The following is a 19,410-nucleotide window of genomic DNA, read 5'->3' as shown; positions in this document are numbered from 1 at the left end:
GAGTGTAAATGGGATCGGGTGTAAATGGGATCGGGTGTAAATGGGATCGGGTGTAAATGGGACCGGGGGTAAATGGGACTGAGTGTAATGGGATCGGGTGTAAATGGGACTGAGTGTAAATGGGATCGGGTGTAAATGGGACTGAGTGTAAATGGGATCGGGTGCAAATGGGATCGGGTGTAAATGGGACCGGGGGTAAATGGGACTGAGTGTAAATGGGACTGAGTGTAATGGGATCGGGTGTAAATGGGACTGAGTGTAAATAGGATCGGGGGTAAATGGGACTGAGTGTGAATGGAACTGAGTGTGAATGGGACTGGATGTAAATGGGACTGAGTGTAAATGGGACCGGGTGTAAATGGGACCGAGTGTAAATAGGATCGGGTGTAAATGGGATCGGGTGTAAATGGGACCGGGTGCAAATAGGCTGGGGTGTATTGGGACCGGGTGTAAATGGGACCAGGGGTAAACAGGACCGGGGGTAAATGGGACCGGGTGTAAATAGGCTGGGCTGTAAACGGGACCGGGTGTAAACGGGACCGGGTGTAAACGGGACCGGGGGTAAATGGGATCAGGTGTAAATGGGTCCGGGTGTAAATGGGTCCGGGTGTATACGGGACTGGTTGTAAATGGAGAGGGTGTAAATGGGACCGGGTGTAAACAGGACCGGGTGTAATTGGGGTCAGGTGTAAATGGGAGCAGGTGTAAATGGGGCCGGGTGTAAATGGGACCGGGTCTAAATGGAGCCGTGTGTAAATGGGAACAGGTCTCAATGGAGCTGGGTCTAAATGGGGCCGGGTGTAAATAGGGCCGGGTGTAAATGGGAGAGGGTGTAAATGGGACCAGGTGTAAATTGGCAGGGGTGTAAATGGGACCAGTTCGAAATAGGCTGGTGTTTAAATGGGACCGCGTGTAAATAAGCTGGGATGTAAATGGGATTGGGTGTAAATGGGACCGGGTGTAAATGGGATCGGGTGTAAATGGGACCGGGTGTAGATGGGACCGGGTGTTGATGAGACTGGTTGTAAGTGGGCTTGGGTGCAAATGGGACCGGGTGTAAATAGGACTGCGTGTAAATGGGATTGGGTCTAGATGGGACTGGTTGTAAATGGGGCCGGGTGTGAATGGGACTGGTTGTAAATGGGACTGGGTGTAAATGGGACTGGTTGTAAATGGGATTGGTGTGAATGGGACCGGGGATAAATGGGGTGTGGTTTAAATGGGAGAAGGTGTAAATTGGACCGGGTGTAAATGGGACCGGGTGTAAATAGGCTGGGGTGTAAATGGGACCGGGTGTAAATGGGACCGGGTGTAAATAGGCTGGGGTGTAAATGGGACCGGGTGTAATTGGGTCCGGGTGTAAATGGGATCGGGTGTAAATGGGTCCGGGTGTAAATGGGTCCGGGTGTATACGGGACCGGTTGTAAATGGAGAGGGTGTAAAAGGAACAGGTTGTAAATGGGGAGGGGTGTAATTGGGGTCAGGTGTAAATGGGAGCAGGTGTAAGTGGGTCTGGGTGTAAATGGGGCCGGGTGTAAATGGGAGAGGGTGTAAATGGGACCAGGTGTAAGTGGGTCTGGGTGTAAATGGGGCCGGGTGTAAATGGGACCGGGTCCAAATGGAGCCGGGTGTAAATGGGACCAGGTATAAATAGGCAGGGGTGTAAATGGGACCAGTTCTAAATAGGCTGGTGTTTGAATGGTACCGGGGATAAATGGGGTGTGGTTTAAATGGGATTGGGTGTAAATGGGACCGGGTGTAAATGGGACCGGGTGTAAATAGGCTGGGGTGTAAATGGGACCGGGTGTAAATGGGACCGGGTGTAAATAGGCTGGGGTGTAAATGGGACCGGGTGTAATTGGGTCCGGGTGTAAATGGGATCGGGTGTAAATGGGTCCGGGTGTAAATGGGTCCGGGTGTATACGGGACCGGTTGTAAATGGAGAGGGTGTAAATGGGACTGGTTGTAAATGGGATTGGTGTAAATGGGACCGGGGATAAATGGGGTGTGGTTTCAATGGGATTGGGTGTAAATGGGACCGGGTGTAAATGGGACCGGGTGTAAATAGGCTGGGGTGTAAATGGGACCGGGTGTAAATGGGACCGGGTGTAAATAGGCTGGGGTGTAAATGGGACCGGGTGTAATTGGGTCCGGGTGTAAATGGGATCGGGTGTAAATGGGTCCGGGTGTAAATGGGTCCGGGTGTATACGGGACCGGTTGTAAATGGAGAGGGTGTAAAAGGAACAGGTTGTAAATGGGGAGGGGTGCAATTGGGGTCAGGTGTAAATGGGAGCAGGTGTAAGTGGGTCTGGGTGTAAATGGGGCCAGGTGTAAATGGGAGAGGGTGTAAATGGGACCAGGTGTAAGTGGGTCTGGGTGTAAATGGGGCCGGGTGTAAATGGGACCGGGTCCAAATGGAGCCGGGTGTAAATGGGACCAGGTGGAAATAGGCAGGGGTGTAAATGGGACCAGTTCTAAATAGGCTGGTGTTTAAATGGGACCGGGTGCAAATGGGACTGGTTGTAAATGGGATCGGGTGTAAATGGATCGGGTTTAAATGTGGCAGGGTGTAAATGGGATCAGGTGTAAATGGGATAGGGTGTAAATGGGATCGGGTGTAAATGGGATCGGGTGTAAATGGGATTGGGTGTAAATAGGCTGGTGTGTAAATAGGACCGGGTGTAAATGGGACTGAGTGTAAATGGGACCGGGTGTAAATGGGATTGGTGTAAATGGGACCGGGGATAAATGGGGTGTGGTTTAAATGGGACTGGGTGTAAATGGGACCGGGTGTAAATGGGACCGAGTGTAAATGGGATCGGGTGTAAATGGGATCGGGTGTAAATAGGACCAGGGGTAAATGGGAATGAGTGTAAATGGGACTGGTTGTAAATGGGATCGGGTGTAAATGGGATCGGGTGTAAATGGGATCGGGTGTAAATGGGACTGAGTGTAAATGGGACCGGATGTAAATGGGACCGGATGTAAATGGGACCGGGTGTAAATGGGACCGAGTGTAAATGGGACTGAGTGTAAATGGGATCGGGTGTAAATGGGACCGGGTGTAAATGGGATCGGGTGTAAATGGGATCGAGTGTAAATGGGATCGGGTGTAAATGGGATCGGGTGTAAATGGGATCGAGTGTAAATGGGATCGGGTGTAAATGGGATCGGGTATAAATGGGATCGGGTGTAAATGGGACTGAGTGTAATGGGATCGGGGGTAAATGGGACTGAGTGTAAATGGGATCGGGTGTAAATGGGATCGGGTGTAAATGGGACCGGGGGTAAATGGGACTGAGTGTAAATGGGACTGAGTGTAATGGGACTGAGTGTAAATGGGACTGAGTGTAAATGGGACTGAGTGTAAATGGGACTGAGTGTAAATAGGACCGGGGGTAAATGGGACTGAGTGTAATTGGGACTGAGTGTAAATGGGACTGAGTGTTAATGGGACTGGATGTAAATGGGACCGGGTGTAAATTGGACCGGGTGTAAATGGGACCGAGTGTAAATGGGACCGGGTGTTAATGGGACCGGGTGCAAATATGCTGGGGTGTAATGGGACCGGGTGTAAATGGGACCGGGTGTAAATAGGCTGGGGTGTAAATGGGACCAGGGGTAAACAGGACCGGGGGTAAATGGGACCGGGTGTAAATAGGCTGGGCTGTAAATGGGACCGGGTGTAAACGGGACCAGGTGTAAACGGGACCGGGGGTAAATGGGATCAGGTGTAAATGGGTCCGGGTGTAAATGGGTCCGGGTGTATACGTGACTGGTTGTAAATGGAGAGGGTGTAAATGGGACCGGGTGTAAACAGGACCGGGTGTAATTGGGGACAGGCGTAAATGGGAGCAGGTGTAAATGGGGCCGGGTGTAAATGGGACCGGGTCTAAATGGAGCCGTGTGTAAATGGGAACAGGTCTCAATGGAGCTGGGTCTAAATGGGGCCGGGTGTAAATGGGGCCGGGTGTAAATGGGAGAGGGTGTAAATGGGACCAGGTGTAAATTGGCAGGGTTGTAAATGGGACCAGTTCTAAATAGGCTGGTGTTTAAATGGGACCGGGTGTAAATAAGCTGGGATGTAAATGGGATTGGGTGTAAATGGGACCGGGTGTAAATGGGATCGGGTGTAAATGGGACCGGGTGTAGATGAGACTGGTTGTAAGTGGGCTTGGGTGTAAATGGGACCGGGTGTAAATAGGACTGCGTGTAAATGGGATTGGGTGTAGATGGTACTTGTTGTAAATGGGGCCGGGTGTGAATGGGACTGGTTGTAAATGGGATTGGTGTAAATGGGACCGGGGATAAATGGGGTGTGGTTTAAATGGGATTGGGTGTAAATGGGACCGGGTGTAAATGGGACCAGGTGTAAATAGGCTGGGTGTAAATGGGACCGGGTGTAAATGGGACCGGGTGTAAATAGGCTGGGGTGTAAATGGGACCGGGTTTATACGGGACCGGTTGTAAATGGAGAGGGTGTAAATGGAACAGGTTGTAAATGGGGAGGGGTGTAATTGGGGTCAGGTGTAAATGGGAGCAGGTGTAAGTGGGTCTGGGTGTAAATGGGGCCGGGTGTAAATGGGGCCGGGTGTAAATGGGACCAGGTGTAAGTGGGTCTGGGTGTAAATGGGGCCGGGTGTAAATGGGACCGGGTCCAAATGGAGCCGGGTGTAAATGGGACCAGGTGGAAATAGGTAGGGGTGTAAATGGGACCAGTTCTAAATAGGCTGGTGTTTAAATGGGACCGGGTGCAGATGGGACTGGTTGTAAATGGGATCGGGTGTAAATGGATCGGGTGTAAATGGGGCAGGGTGTAAATGGGATCAGGTGTAAATGGGATCGGGTGTAAATGGGATTGGGTGTAAATGGGATTGGGTGTAAATAGGCTGGTGTGTAAATAGGACCGGGTGTAAATGGGACCGGGTGTCAATGGGACTGAGTGTAAATGGGACCGGGTGTAAATGGGACCGGGTGTAAATGGGATTGGTGTAAATGGGGCAGGGTGTAAATGGGATCAGGTGTAAATGGGATAGGGTGTAAATTGGATCGGGTGTAAATGGGATCGGGTGTAAATGGGATTGGGTGTAAATAGGCTGGTGTGTAAATAGGACCGGGTGTAAATGGGACCGGGTGTCAATGGGACTGAGTGTAAATGGGACCGGGTGTAAATGGGATTGGTGTAAATGGGACCGGGGATAAATGGGGTGTGGTTTAAATGGGACTGGGTGTAAATGGGACCGGGTGTAAATGGGATTGGGTGTAAATGGGATTGGGTGTAAATGGGATCGGGTGTAAATGGGACTGAGTGTCAATGGGACCGGATGTAAATGGGACCGGGTGTAAATGGGACCGAGTGTAAATGGGACTGAGTGTAAATTGGATCCGGTGTAAATGGGACCGGGTGTAAATGGGATCGGGTGTAAATGGGATCGGGTGTAAATGGGACCGGGGGTAAATGGGACTGAGTGTAAATGGGACTGAGTGTAAATTGGATCCGGTGTAAATGGGATCGGGTGTAAATGGGACCGGGTGTAAATGGGACTGAGTGTAAATGGGATCAGGTGTAAATGGGATCGGGTGTAAATGGGACCGAGTGTAAATGGGACCGGGTGTAAATGGGACCGAGTGTAAATGGGACCGGGTGTCAATGGGACCGGGTGCAAATAGGCTGGGGTGTAATGGGACCGGGTGTAAATGGGACCGGGTGTAAATAAGCTGGGGTGTAAATGGGACCAGGGGTAAACAGGACCGGGGGTAAATGGGACCGGGTGTAAATAGGCTGGGCTGTAAATGGGACCGGGTGTAAACGGGACCAGGTGTAAACGGGACCGGGGGTAAATGGGATCAGGTGTAAATGGGTCCTGGTGTAAATGGGTCCGGGTGTATACGGGACTGGTTGTAAATGGAGAGGGTGTAAATGGGACCGGGTGTAAACAGGACCGGGTGTAATTGGGGACAGGCGTAAATGGGAGCAGGTGTAAATGGGGCCGGGTGTAAATGGGACCGGGTCTAAATGGAGCCGTGTGTAAATGGGAACAGGTCTCAATGGAGCTGGGTCTAAATGGGGCCGGGTGTAAACAGGACCGGGTGTAATTGGGGTCAGGTGTAAATGGGAGCAGGTGTAAGTGGGTCTGGGTGTAAATGGGGCCGGGTGTAAATGGGGCCGGGTGTAAATGGGACCAGGTGTAAGTGGGTCTGGGTGTAAATGGGGCCGGGTGTAAATGGGACCGGGTCCAAATGGAGCCGGGTGTAAATGGGACCAGGTGGAAATAGGCAGGGGTGTAAATGGGACCAGTTCTAAATAGGCTGGTGTTTAAATGAGACCGGGTGCAGATGGGACTGGTTGTAAATGGGATCGGGTGTAAATGGGATTGGGTGTAAATGGGATTGGGTGTAAATAGGCTGGTGTGTAAATAGGACCGGGTGTAAATGGGACCGGGTGTCAATGGGACTGAGTGTAAATGGGACCGGGTGTAAATGGGACCGGGTGTAAATGGGATTGGTGTAAATGGGGCAGGGTGTAAATGGGATCAGGTGTAAATGGGATAGGGTGTAAATGGGATCGGGTGTAAATGGGATCGGGTGTAAATAGGCTGGTGTGTAAATAGGACCGGGTGTAAATGGGACCGGGTGTCAATGGGACTGAGTGTGAATGGGACCGGGTGTAAATGGGATTGGTGTAAATGGGACCGGGGATAAATGGGGTGTGGTTTAAATGGGACTGGGTGTAAATGGGACCGGGTGTAAATGGGACCGAGTGTCAATGGGATCGGGTGTAAATGGGATCGGGTGTAAATGGGATTGGGTGTAAATGGGATCGGGTGTAAATGGGATCGGGTGTAAATGGGACTGAGTGTAAATGGGACCGGATGTAAATGGGACCGGGTGTAAATGGGACCGAGTGTAAATGGGACTGAGTGTAAATTGGATCCGGTGTAAATGGGACCGGGTGTAAATGGGACCGGGTGTAAATGGGATCGGGTGTAAATGGGACCGGGGGTAAATGGGACTGAGTGTAAATGGGACTGAGTGTAAATTGGATCCGGTGTAAATGGGATCGGGTGTAAATGGGACCGGGTGTAAATGGGACTGAGTGTAAATGGGATCAGGTGTAAATGGGATCGGGTGTAAATGGGACTGAGTGTAAATGGGATCGGGTGTAAATGGGATCGGGTGTAAATGGGACCGGGGGTAAATGGGACTGAGTGTAATGGGATCGGGTGTAAATGGGACTGAGCGTAAATGGGACCGGGTGTAAATGGGACTGGATGTAAATGGGAGAGGGTGTAAATGGGAGAGGGTGTAAATGGGAGAGGGTGTAAATGGTGGGGTTCGGGTTGCGGGGGGGGAGGGGGGTGGCGCAGTGAGGGCGGTGGGAGGGGGTGCTAGCTGCGAAATGAACACCTTGTGTGCCCCACTCATAAATCGAGCCCTTCCAGTTTACAGAGAAATCAGCAGGCGAGGCCGTGGTGCCTGAATTAGAGATTGCTGGGGTCGGGGGGCGGGGGGGGGGGGGGGTTTAAAGTGTCAGCCAATAGAAATCTGCCAGAGTAATGAACATCTTGCACAGCCTGTGGCCTGGATTAGTGAAGGGTTTGGCTGTTCACTGACTTGTTCCCTTCGACCCTCTCACTTTGTTTATTTGAATAAATAACCATTATTCCCAACTAAAACCTCGTTCACTTTCTCCAACGTGAGGCCTGCCCGATCCTTTCTTTGGCTCGCTTGCGCATGTAACAAAGGTTTGTCGAGACAGTGTGTGTGCGTGTCTGTGTGTGTGCGTGTCTGTGTGTGTGCGTGTCTGTGTGTGTGCGTGTCTGTGTGTGTGCGTGTCTGTGTGTGCGTGTGTGTGTGCGCGCGTGTGCTGCCCTGTAGCCTCGTTAACTCCACTAATCACTGTGTGTTCCTAATCTACCCGACAGAGCCTTTGTGTCCACCAGCCAGCTGCCGCTGAGTCCCAGGCACGAGCAGGCGAAGCGACTGCTGGAGAGAGCTCGGATGAAGGCCCGAGCCAGCCCGCTCAAAGCCGACCACAGCATTCTGCCCGTAGAGAGGAGCCCTCTGTAAGTGCCACTTATAGCTTTCTTCACCAACAATCAAAAAACAAACCCTGAGCAGAGGAATAGACCTGAAGATTAACAGGGGCCCCCAACGTCAGTAGGCCTAAAGTTAACTGCAAGCTAAATCTAAACTACCTCTCATATATTCACTTAGGATCATAGCAACATGGGAACAGGAGGAGGCCATTCAGCCCCTCGAGCCTGTTCCGCCATTCAGTTAGATCATGGCTGATCTGTATTTTAACTCCATCTACCTGCCTTGGTTCCGTAACCCTTAATACCCTTACCTTGAAATTTTCAGCCTCAACAGCTTTTTGGGGGAGAGAGTCTTTCAAAGAGCCGGCACAGGCACGATGGGTCGAATGGCCTCCTTCTGTGCTGTATGATTCTGTGCTTCTATTTGTGACCACTATAAAGGTGCTGTTGTATCAACACAGAGACTGCAGGGTGGAAATTCTGATTAATGAGCTTTGTTAAACTGAGGCTCCCGTCTGCCTCCTCGGGTGGACATCAAAGATCCACCAAAGGCACACGGCTGCACCGAGTCCTTGCACAAGAGCTGCTATGTCACGCAGTGCAGTGAGACCCCCTGTGAGTGTCCCCGTCACTGTGAAGCTGAGCAGAGTGCGGGCGCTGGCTTTTAATGGCACGATTTCGAAGAAAAGCAGGGGAGTTCTCCCCGGTGTCCTGGCCAATATTTATCCCTCAACCAACATCAGTAAAAAAAAAACAGATTGTCCGGTCATTTATCTCATTGCTGTTCGTGGGATCTTGCTGTGCGAAAATTGACTGTTGCGTTTCCTACATTACGGCAGTGACTACACTTCAGAAAGACCTTCATTGGCTGTAATGACGACCTGAGTTTGTCGAAAGCACTATATAAATGCATCATCTAACAGTTTGCCCCTCAAAGACTCTGATTTGCTCGCTGGACATTGCCAAATCTGTGTGGCAATCTAGGATTTGAAAGTGGGCCCCGAGCACGGATGCGACTTGCCTGATGGCTGACTGGGTTAATGAACCTTGTAGCATGGCTTTGAGTTACATAGGCCGGGCTGACCCCTGACCTCACAAGTGGATTGTATTAATTTTGATTTCTGTCCATTTTTTCCCTGATTGAAATGAATTGTTTCTGTTTGAACAGTGAGTAGCAGCGACAGTGCAAGGGAACTGGCTGTGAGTGGTTACTGAGTCCTACCGTGTGAGGGAGTTTAATTAAAACCAATAGTGACCCCTGGGGTTCTTCACATCACTCACTCGTGGCGTCTCATTCAATTCATCACTCTCACTCTGCTGGGCTGGCTAACCTCCACAAGGCAGCACTTACTGTGTGAGCTGGGCAGAAAAACAGAAAAGGGATGGTTTTAATACTTACATTAATAGATTTAAAATGAGACAATAGAAATTATTATCGGTGAGGGCCTCTTGTGTTAAGACCTGCTGCGTTAATGTGGAAATTGGCCCCAGTGCCAATTGTACTTTCCACCCCTACATCTCTGTTCCTCAATCTCAGTATTGGTCCCTCGCACCAAGAAAAGTTTTTCATCGCAATGGTTCCCCTGGATTAGAAAGGATCCTGCTTTCACACGAGCTCACCTGTAAACAGAGGAAAGAATGCTTTAAAGGTTACTCAGATTACGGTGGCGGAGACAGAGTTCAGTCCTGTGGCCTTGGTGGACTGATCTCCGAGCTCTAACCTGGCTTCTCACTCTGTGATTTCTGTCAGTATAGGACTGAAGGTGGGAGCGATGTGATCATTAAACTGGTCAGTCTGCGGAAACCAGGAATCTCTTTTGAATCACTGAATGATTGAAATCGTTTGAACGAATTGGCTCCTAAAGCTTCTCCCCATACAGGGTAAAAATGAATTATAACACCTGCTGTCAGACATGACTGATAACGCACTCCATCTTTATTAGTTTAAATCCCCTCCCCTTTTTTTAAAATGAAGTACTTTTGAAGTGTAGTCACTGTTGTAATGTAGGAAATGCAGCAGCCAATTTGCACACAGCAAGATCCCACAAACAGCAATGTGATAATCAGTTTTAGTGATGTTAGTTAAGGGATAAATATTGGCCAGGACATCAGGGAGAACTCCCCTGCTGGTCTTCGAAATAGTGCCGTGGGATCTTTTACATCCACATGAGAGGGCAGACGGGGCCCTTGGTTTAACGTATTATCCAAACAGCGGCACCTCCGACAGTGCAGCACTCCCTCAGTACCGCACTGGGAGTGTCAGCCTGGATTATGGGCTCAAGTCTCTGGAGGGGCACTTGAACTCATGACCTTCTGACTCCAAGGCGGGTGCTACCCACTGAGCCATGGCATACATAGGCAATAATACCCTGGCTATTGATTCACCCTTCCATTAGAGAAATGCCGAGTCTCAGTTGACCCATGCCTGTCCAGGAGAGGACCAGGAGCTTGACGTAGGGGTAACCATGAGAACTGATAGTGCCCATGTTATGCCATCAATTGGCCTAGGCTCTTCAGCGGGTGGAAGTCTCGGTTTCGTAAAGATGCAGCCTTGTAAAATAACTGCCCGTGTCTCCTCGCTCCTCAGGGAAACCAACGGCGATGGCATCTCTTCACCAAAGAAAGGTCCATTCTCTGGAGACGGCGGTAACCTCAGCGACTCCTCCAGCGGCGAGTCACGTTGCGGACTGCGCAAGAAACGGAGCCAGTCCCCGAGCCGGGTGAGGTTTGAGGACGAGTCCACCCAGGAGGCTGAGGTCCGCTACCAGTTACGCAGGAAATGCGGCCTCGAGTCCTCCGTCCGACGTGGCCCCAGGGGCTCAATATCGAAGCCCGGTCTTCCGGCCTACGGGTTTCCCGGGAAGGAGCGGGCGCTGAAGGCTGACTCGGGAGATGCCGGCGCACCTTACTGTAAAAATACACAAGTGCGGGGGACCGAGAGCTGGAGGAGTAGAGCGAATGCCGTTACCAATGGAGAGGCTGGAGAGAGGCCACGTAACGTCCACACTGCAATCTGCGTCGATGGGAAGTGCAGCTGTTGCGGCTCTTACATCATTGCAGATCCCAAAACCTGTGGCCTTGACCCTCCTTCTTATGAATTTCCAGATGTTGGCCTTGTCCCCCAAGGCAGGAAACCCTACACGCCAAACCGACATGAACTTCCTGTAGATACTGCGATGGGGGTGAGGACCAACCTCAACGCGGAGGCTCCAGATGTTGGCTCGCTGCCTCTCAGAGTCATACCCTGCTGGGTTCTCCCCTCACAGCACAGGATCAGAATTGAACCCATCAAGGAAACATACATTGGGGAGGTGACCTCCATTGATGGGGTATCTGTGATCGAAGCTGGAGATACTGATGCTTCTTTCCAAGACAATAGTGCTAAGATGAAAGATACCACGGGTGCCAAGGACTCGGCTCACTGCGATGCCATGGTGTCAGGGAGCAATGGAAGGACTGCAGATAGTATTGAACTGCATGCCAAAGGCATAGATCAGCCAAGAAGATGCATCGGAGAGAACAGTCTGGTCATAGAACCAGTAAGCACTGCGGCTGACTGCAAATCGAAGTCTAGAAGGAAAACTGTCGAGAGAAGGAGACACTGTGTCCAACTCATTCAGTGCCAAAGAGAGGATCCTGAGAGCAACGGTCAAGAGTCAAGGGGCCCTGCTGATTCCAAGCCCGTGGTCAGTGCGTCGGTGTCATGGGACCATCACATAACGGGTCAAAGCACGGAGCGGGTTACAGAGCTTTCCCCTGTCTCTGAGCAGCAACCCACTCCGCTGCCTCCAGTCTCAACGTCGGATCAAAGCTCCAAGCAGATGAGGGAGAGCTCCACCTTCCAAGGCCCATCTCTTCCTCAGCAAAAGGGCACAAGGTCTCTCGGAAGTGGTCAGCTCAAAGACACCCCTTCTTCTTCCCGTGCCCAAAACAGATCCGGGACGCCCGCCTCACACCCAACACTTCCCCCAAAGTTTATGGAAAAGACTTTCACTCAACATCCTCTTCCCAGGAGTCTAATGATCAGGAAATGCAACCTGAAAAGCCCGTCCAATTCCCAGCCGTGTGCAGTGCCGCCAATCCTGAAGTTCAATCCTCTGACACACCTCGGTACCTGCCCTTCTCCACAGTATCGGCTCATTCATTTAGAGCCACAGGAGAGCGATGGAAGTCTGTCTGATTCCCATGCATTTCTAGAAACTTCTTCTCTTCCACCCCAGCGCGGTCCTGGTGGTCCTGACCAACAACCACCAAATGGCCGCGCGCGTACGTCGCACGCTCCCGGCCCTGCTGCTCACGGCCCGTTGAGTTCCGCCCTTCGACTGCCGAGGAACACATTGACCAACGGCGGCAGTCAAAGTTCAGAGAGCCATGGGTCAGAGGTCGGGAGAAGCTCACAGGCCGCCAACCAACTCACAGATCCAAATGGCGGGCTGCTGCCTCCTGAGCACCACGAACCCATCGTACCCACGAACGGGAACTGTCCTACTTGTCCTACCAGTCCGAGTCCCGAGGCTGTCTCCTCGTCTGAACAGAGCGGCCTTTGGTTGGTTTCCAAACATAGTGCTGAGAAACAGAGTGACAAAATAGGTAAGCGGGCGATTGATATCTACTGCCTTTCACCTGCTGTGAAAGGTCAGTGCAGTAGCTGTATGGAGCTCACGGCCGAGAAATTCGATCACACAGCACCCGTTTTTCAGGCGCTGAACTGCCCCCTAAGCCTCCAATATGGTGGGCAGGAAGTGCATGCTCATTACGAGCCAGGAGTGCGCCGCCCGCCATATTCGTGTAGGCAAGACAAATCCACGTAGTCTACATGGATTTTAGCAAGGCTTTTGACAAGGTCCCACATGGTGGACTGGTCAGAAAAGTAAAAGCCCATGGGACCCAAGGGACAATGGCAAGTTGGATCCAAAATTGGCTCAGTGGCAGAAAGCAAAGGCTAATGTTGACGGGTGTTTTTGTGACTGGAAGGCTGTTTCCAGTGGGGTTCTGCAATGTTCAGTACTGGGTCCCTTGCTTTTTGTGGTATATATCAATGATTTAGACTTAAATGTAGGGGGCATGATTAAGATGATACTAAAATTGGCCGTGTGGTTGATAATGAGGAGGAAAGCTGTAGACTGCAGGAAGATATCAATGGACTGGTCAGGTGGGCAGAAAAGTGGCAAATGGAATTCAATCCAGAGAAGTGTGAGGTAATGCATTTGGGGAGAGCAAACAAGGCAAGAGAATACACAATAAATGGGAGGATACTGAGAGGTTAGAGGAAGTGAGGGACCTTGGAGTGCATGTCCACAGATCCCTGAAGGTAGTGGGACAGGTAAATAAGGTGGTTAAGAAGGCATATGGAATGCTTTCCTTTATTAGCCGAGGCATAGAATATAAGAGCAGGGAGGTTATGCTAGAACTGTATAAAACACTGGTTAGGCCACAGCTTGAGTATTGTGTACAGTTCTGGTCACCACATTACAGGAAAGATGTGATTGCACTAGAGAGGGTGCAGAGGAGATTTATGAGGATGTTGCCAGGACTGGAGAATTTTAGCTATGAGGAAAGATTGCACAGGCTGGGGCTGTTTTCCTTGGAACAGAGGAAGTTGAGGGGTGATTTAATTGAGGTGTACAAAATTATGAGGGACCTAGAGAGAGTGGATAGGAAAGACCTATTTCCCTTAGCAGAGGGGTCAATAACCAGGGGGCGTAGATTTAAAGTGATTGGTAGAAGGACTAGAACGGAAATGAGGAGAATTTTTTTCATCCAGAGGGTGGTGGGGGTCTGGAACTCACTGCATGAGAGGGTGGTAGAGGCAGAAACCCTCAACTCATTTAAAACATACCTGGATGTGCACCTGAAGAGCTGTGACCTGCAGGGCTACGGACCAAATGCAGGAAAGTGGGATTAGGCTGGGTGGCTCGTTTCTCAACTGGCGCGGACACGATGGGCCAAATGGCCTCCTTCTGTGCCATAAATTTTCTATGATTCCATGACTTTAATCTTCATATAGACTGGACAAATCACATTGGCAAAGGCAATCTGGAGGACGAGTTCATGGAATGCATTCGAGACGGTTTTCGAGAACAATACGTCATGGAACCAAGCAGGGAACAGGCTATTTTAGATCATGAATTGTTTAATGAGACTGGGTTAATTAGTATTCTCATAGTAAAGGATCCTCTGGGGAAGAGTGATCATAATATGATAGAATTTCAAATTGAGAGTGACATACTTAAGATCTAAGTCTTAAACTTAAATAAAACCAATTCCATAGGTATGAGGGATGAGTTGGCGAAGGTAGATTGGGAAAGTCTATTAAAGGGTATGACGGTAGATAAGCAATGGTAAACATTTAAAGAAATATTTCAATATTCTCAACGAATATACATTCCATTGAGAAATAAAAATTCCACGGGAAAAGTGATTCATCCGTGGCTAACTAAAGAAGTTAAGGATAGTATTAGATTAAAAGAAGAGACCTATAATGTTGTGAAGAAGAGTAATAAGCCTGAGGATTGGGAGAGTTTTAGAAACCAGCAAAGGATGACCAAAAAATTGATAAAAAGGGAGAAAATAGAATATGAGAGAAAACTAGCAGGAAATATAAAAACAGATTGTAAGAGCTTCTACAAGTATGTAAAAAGGAAGAGAGTAGCAAAAGTAAACGTTGGTCCCTCAGAGGCCGAGACAGGAGAAATTATAATGGGGAATAAGGAAATGGCAGAGATGTTAAACAAATATTCGGTATCAGTCTCCACAGTAGGAAACACAAAAAGCATACCAGATATAATGGGGAACCAAGGGGCTAATGAGAGCGAGGGGCATAAAGTAATTAATATCAGTGGAGAAAAAGTACTTGAGAAACTAATGGGTCTAAAAGCTGATTAATCCCGTGGACCTGATGGCCTACATCCGAGGGTTCTAAAAGAGGTGGCTGTAGAGATAGTGGATGCATTGGTTATGATCTTCCAAAATTCCCTAGATTCTAGAACGGTCCCAGAGGATTGGAAGGTAGAAAATGTAACACCCCTATTCAAGAAAGGAGGGAGAGAGAAAACAGGGAACTACAGGCCAGTTAGCCTGACATCAGTCGTCGGGAAAATGCTGGAATCCATTATTAAGGAAGTGGTAACGAGGCACTTAGAAAATCATAATATGATTAGGCGGAGTCAACATGGTTTTATTAAAAGGAAATCGTGTTTGAGAAATTTATTAGAGTTTTTTAAGGATGTAACTAGCAGGGGAACCAGTGGATGTCGTATATTTGGATTTTCAAAAGGCATTCGATAAGGTGCCATCTAAAAGGTTGTTACACAAGATAAGGGCTCATGGGGTTGGGGGTTATATATTAGCATGGACAGAGGATTGGTTAACAGGCAGAAAACAGAGAGTAGGGATAAATGGGTCATTCTCAGGTTGGCAGGCTGTAACTAGTGGGGTGCCACAAGGATCGGTGCTTGGGCCTCAGCTATTTACAATCTATATTAATGACTTAGATGAGGGGACCGAGTGTAATGTATCCGGGTTTGCTGACGATACAAAGCTAGGTGGGAAATTAAGCTGTGAGCGGGACACAAAGGGCTCGATTTTAAAAGGGCTGTGGGATGGCAGCGGTGGGTGGGGGGAGGGGTCAATGGGTGCGCGGCAAACCCAACTAATAAAATCTTACCGTTCCCCAGGCAATTGCTCGTGCTCCTTAACCTTGTTTCCTGGTTTGCCGTCCGAACGCTGCGCAGTGGGCGGACTGTGCGCCCCATGACAGGCCGTCCGCTGGAGTGTCTGTATTTAAAGGGCCATTGCTCCAGTGGATTTTGCTGGAGCAAAGAACCAGAAGACCCAGTGGAGCAGCACAGGGGCGAGGCTGCTCCACGATACAGCGATGCCTCGCTTCAGCTGCTACTGGCCGGGGTGAGGAGGAGGAGGGAACTATTTTACCCGGCGGACGGGAGGAAGCGCCCTGCCTCTGCCGCCAAGAAGGCCTGGCTCGAGGTGGCAGAGGAGGTCACCAGCAGCAGCAACGTCTCCCGCACCTGGATCCAGTGCAGGAGGCGCTTCAATGACCTCACTAGGTCAGTCAAAGTGAGTACACTTACTCATTCTCCGACACTCCGTCTTCCACATCACCGCCCCCACCCCCCAGCTCATTCTGCACTGCCAACACTACTCTATCACATCATTCCTCGCACCCACTCAAACCTCATCCTCAACTTACCTGCACTTCCTCAGCACTTCCTCACCTCCCCATTACTCACCCCACCACTACCACTCACCCCAATCCTCATACAATGTTATGGCTCAGTCTCATACTCACCCTCTGATGCATCTCTCTCACGGTCGGCCTCACCCAAAGCAATGCATTCATCGGTTGGCCACTTCACCATCACTCATTCACTCCCTGTACTTTCTCCCATTCTAGAAGAGAGCACAAAATACACGTGAGAGGATGAGGACTGGAGGGGGGCCGCAACAAATCGTGGTCCTCATAGACATGGAGGAGGAGTCGCTGCAGATCAGCCACACCCTCGAGTGCCTGTCCGTCGGGGGCAGCGAGACTGGCACCCCACAAACGTCTGGTGACACAACTTTAACATTCATCACACACAACATGAATTGACGTTAACAATGATTGGCATGTTGAACACCTCTGAATGCTCATCGCAACATGATACATCTGTGATGATGCTTAATATTGCCTTCTGTTCTCTTAAAGGCCCTTCAACCACCGCAGTGATGGCAGAAGACGATTCCTCAGAGGAGCTCCCGGCCTCTGAGGGGGCAACGTCACATCTTAGTGAGCCATCCACCAGCGCAGATACTCACACCTCGATGGGTCCTAGTAGTGAGTTAGTTGGGGTCGCACATGGTGAGTCACCACACACAAGTGAGCACGAGCAGACACTGGCGGCAGGGGCAGCTGTGGAGAGTCCGTGTCGGTGGGAGCACTCCTCTCCAGGCTCTGCTCAGCTGGAGACAGATGCTGAACCCTGGGGGCCGACCTTTAAAAGCAGAATGATGGAGGGGCAGCAGCACATTTCCGAGGTACTGGAACAGGTGCCACGCGCACTCTCCACAATCACGCAGAGGATGGAGGACGTGAGGGAATCTCTGAGATACTGTCACAGGGATATGGGGGCAACTCTGAGATAGTGTCACAGGGACGCGAGGGGATCTCTGAGATAGTGTCACAGGGACGTGAGGGAATCTCTGAGATACTGTCACAGGGACGTGAGGGAATCTCTGAGATAGTGTCACAGGGACGGGAGGGAATCTCTGAGCTAGTGTCACAGGGACGTGAGGGAATCTCTGAGATAGTGTCACAGGGACGTGAGGGAATCTCTGAGATACTGTCACAGGGACGTGAGGGAATCTCTGAGATAGTGTCACAGGGACGGGAGGGAATCTCTGAGCTAGTGTCACAGGGACGTGAGGGAATCTCTGAGATACTGTCACAGGGACGTGAGGGAATCTCTGAGATACTGTCACAGGGACGTGAGGGGATCTCTGAGATAGTGTCACAGGGACGTGAGGGAATCTCTGAGATATTGTCACAGGGACGTGAGGGAATCTCTGAGATAGTGTCACAGGGACGGGAGGGAATCTCTGAGCTAGTGTCACAGGGACGTGAGGGAATCTCTGAGATATTGTCACAGGGACGTGAGGGAATCTCTGAGATACTGTCACAGGGACGTGAGGGAATCTCTGAGATAGTGTCACAGGGACGGGAGGGAATCTCTGAGCTAGTGTCACAGGGACGTGAGGGAATCTCTGAGATATTGTCACAGGGACGTGAGGGAATGTCTGAGATAGTGTCACAGGGACGTGAGGGGATCTCTGAGATATTGTCACAGGGACGTGAGGGAATGTCTGAGATAGTGTCACAGGGACGTGAGGGAATCTCTGAGATAGTGTCACAGGGACGTGAGGGAATCTCTGAGATAGTGTCACAGGGACGTGAGGGAATCTCTGAGATAGTGTCACAGGGACGTGAGGGAATCTCTGAGATACTGTCACAGGGACGTGAGGGAATCTCTGAGATACTGTCACAGGGACGGGAGGGAATGTCTGAGTTAGTGTCACAGGGACGTGAGGGAATCTCTGAGATAGTGTCACAGGGACGTGAGGGGATCTCTGAGATATTGTCACAGGGACATGAGGGAATCTCTGAGATACTGTCACAGGGACGTGAGGGGATCTCTGAGATAGTGTTACAGGGACGTGAGGGGATCTCTGAGATAGTGTCACAGGGACGTGAGGGAATCTCTGAGATAGTGTTACAGGGACGTGAGGGAATCTCTGAGATAGTGTCACAGGGACGTGTGGGAATCTCTGAGATAGTGTCACAGGGACGTGAGGGAATCTCTGAGATACTGTCACAGGGACGTGAGGGAATCTCTGAGATACTGTCACAGGGACGTGAGGGAATCTCTGAGATACTGTCACAGGGACGTGAGGGAATCTCTGAGATACTGTCACAGGGACGTGAGGGAATCTCTGAGATAGTGTCACAGGGACGTGAGGGAATCTCTGAGATAGTGTCACAGGGACGTGAGGGAATCTCTGAGATAGTGTCACAGGGACGTGAGGGAATCTTTGAGATACTGTCACAGGGACGTGAGGGAATCTCTGAGATACTGTCACAGGGACGTGAGGGAATCTCTGAGATACTGTCACAGGGACGTGAGGGAATCTCTGAGATACTGTCACAGGGACGTGAGGGAATCTCTGAGATAGTGTCACAGGGACGGGAGGGAATCTCTGAGCTAGTGTCACAGGGACGTGAGGGAATCTCTGAGATAGTGTCACAGGGACGTGAGGGGATCTCTGAGATAGTGTTACAGGGACGTGAGGGAATCTCTGAGATACTGTCACAGGGACGTGAGGGGATCTCTGAGATAGTGTCACAGGGACGTGAGGGGATCTCTGAGATAGTGTCACAGGGACGTGAGGGAATCTCTGAGATAGTGTCACAGGGACGTGAGGGAATCTCTGAGATACTGTCACAGGGACGTGAGGGAATCTCTGAGATACTGTCACAGGGACGTGAGGGAATCTCTGAGATACTGTCACAGGGACGTGAGGGAATCTCTGAGATACTGTCACAGGGACGTGAGGGAATCTCTGAGATAGTGTCACAGGGACGTGAGGGAATCTCTGAGATAGTGTCACAGGGACGTGAGGGAATCTCTGAGATAGTGTCACAGGGACGTGAGGGAATCTTTGAGATACTGTCACAGGGACGTGAGGGAATCTCTGAGATACTGTCACAGGGACGTGAGGGAATCTCTGAGATACTGTCACAGGGACGTGAGGGAATCTCTGAGATACTGTCACAGGGACGTGAGGGAATCTCTGAGATAGTGTCACAGGGACGGG

At 50.4% G+C, this 19,410-nt stretch overlaps 1 protein-coding gene across 3 annotated transcripts in view; it reads left to right on the top strand.

The window, feature by feature from the left end:
• The window catches only part of LOC137325565 (uncharacterized protein KIAA1614-like), a 111,341-nt gene that overhangs the window by 44,452 nt on the left and 47,479 nt on the right, over window positions 1-19,410 (top strand). For all 3 annotated transcript variants that reach the window (XM_067990815.1, XM_067990814.1, XM_067990816.1), the window contains 2 exons: window positions 7,927-8,067; window positions 10,628-12,630. In XM_067990815.1, coding sequence (XP_067846916.1) covers window positions 7,927-8,067; window positions 10,628-12,630 — 2,144 coding nt within the window. The remainder of the gene's footprint in view (window positions 1-7,926; window positions 8,068-10,627; window positions 12,631-19,410) is intronic.

This window comes from Heptranchias perlo, chromosome 9, assembly GCF_035084215.1.
Source record: "Heptranchias perlo isolate sHepPer1 chromosome 9, sHepPer1.hap1, whole genome shotgun sequence".
In the NCBI taxonomy this organism is placed as follows: domain Eukaryota; kingdom Metazoa; phylum Chordata; class Chondrichthyes; order Hexanchiformes; family Hexanchidae; genus Heptranchias; species Heptranchias perlo.
Note: the sequence above shows the minus strand (reverse complement) of the source record. Positions and strands in the feature narration are given on the sequence as shown.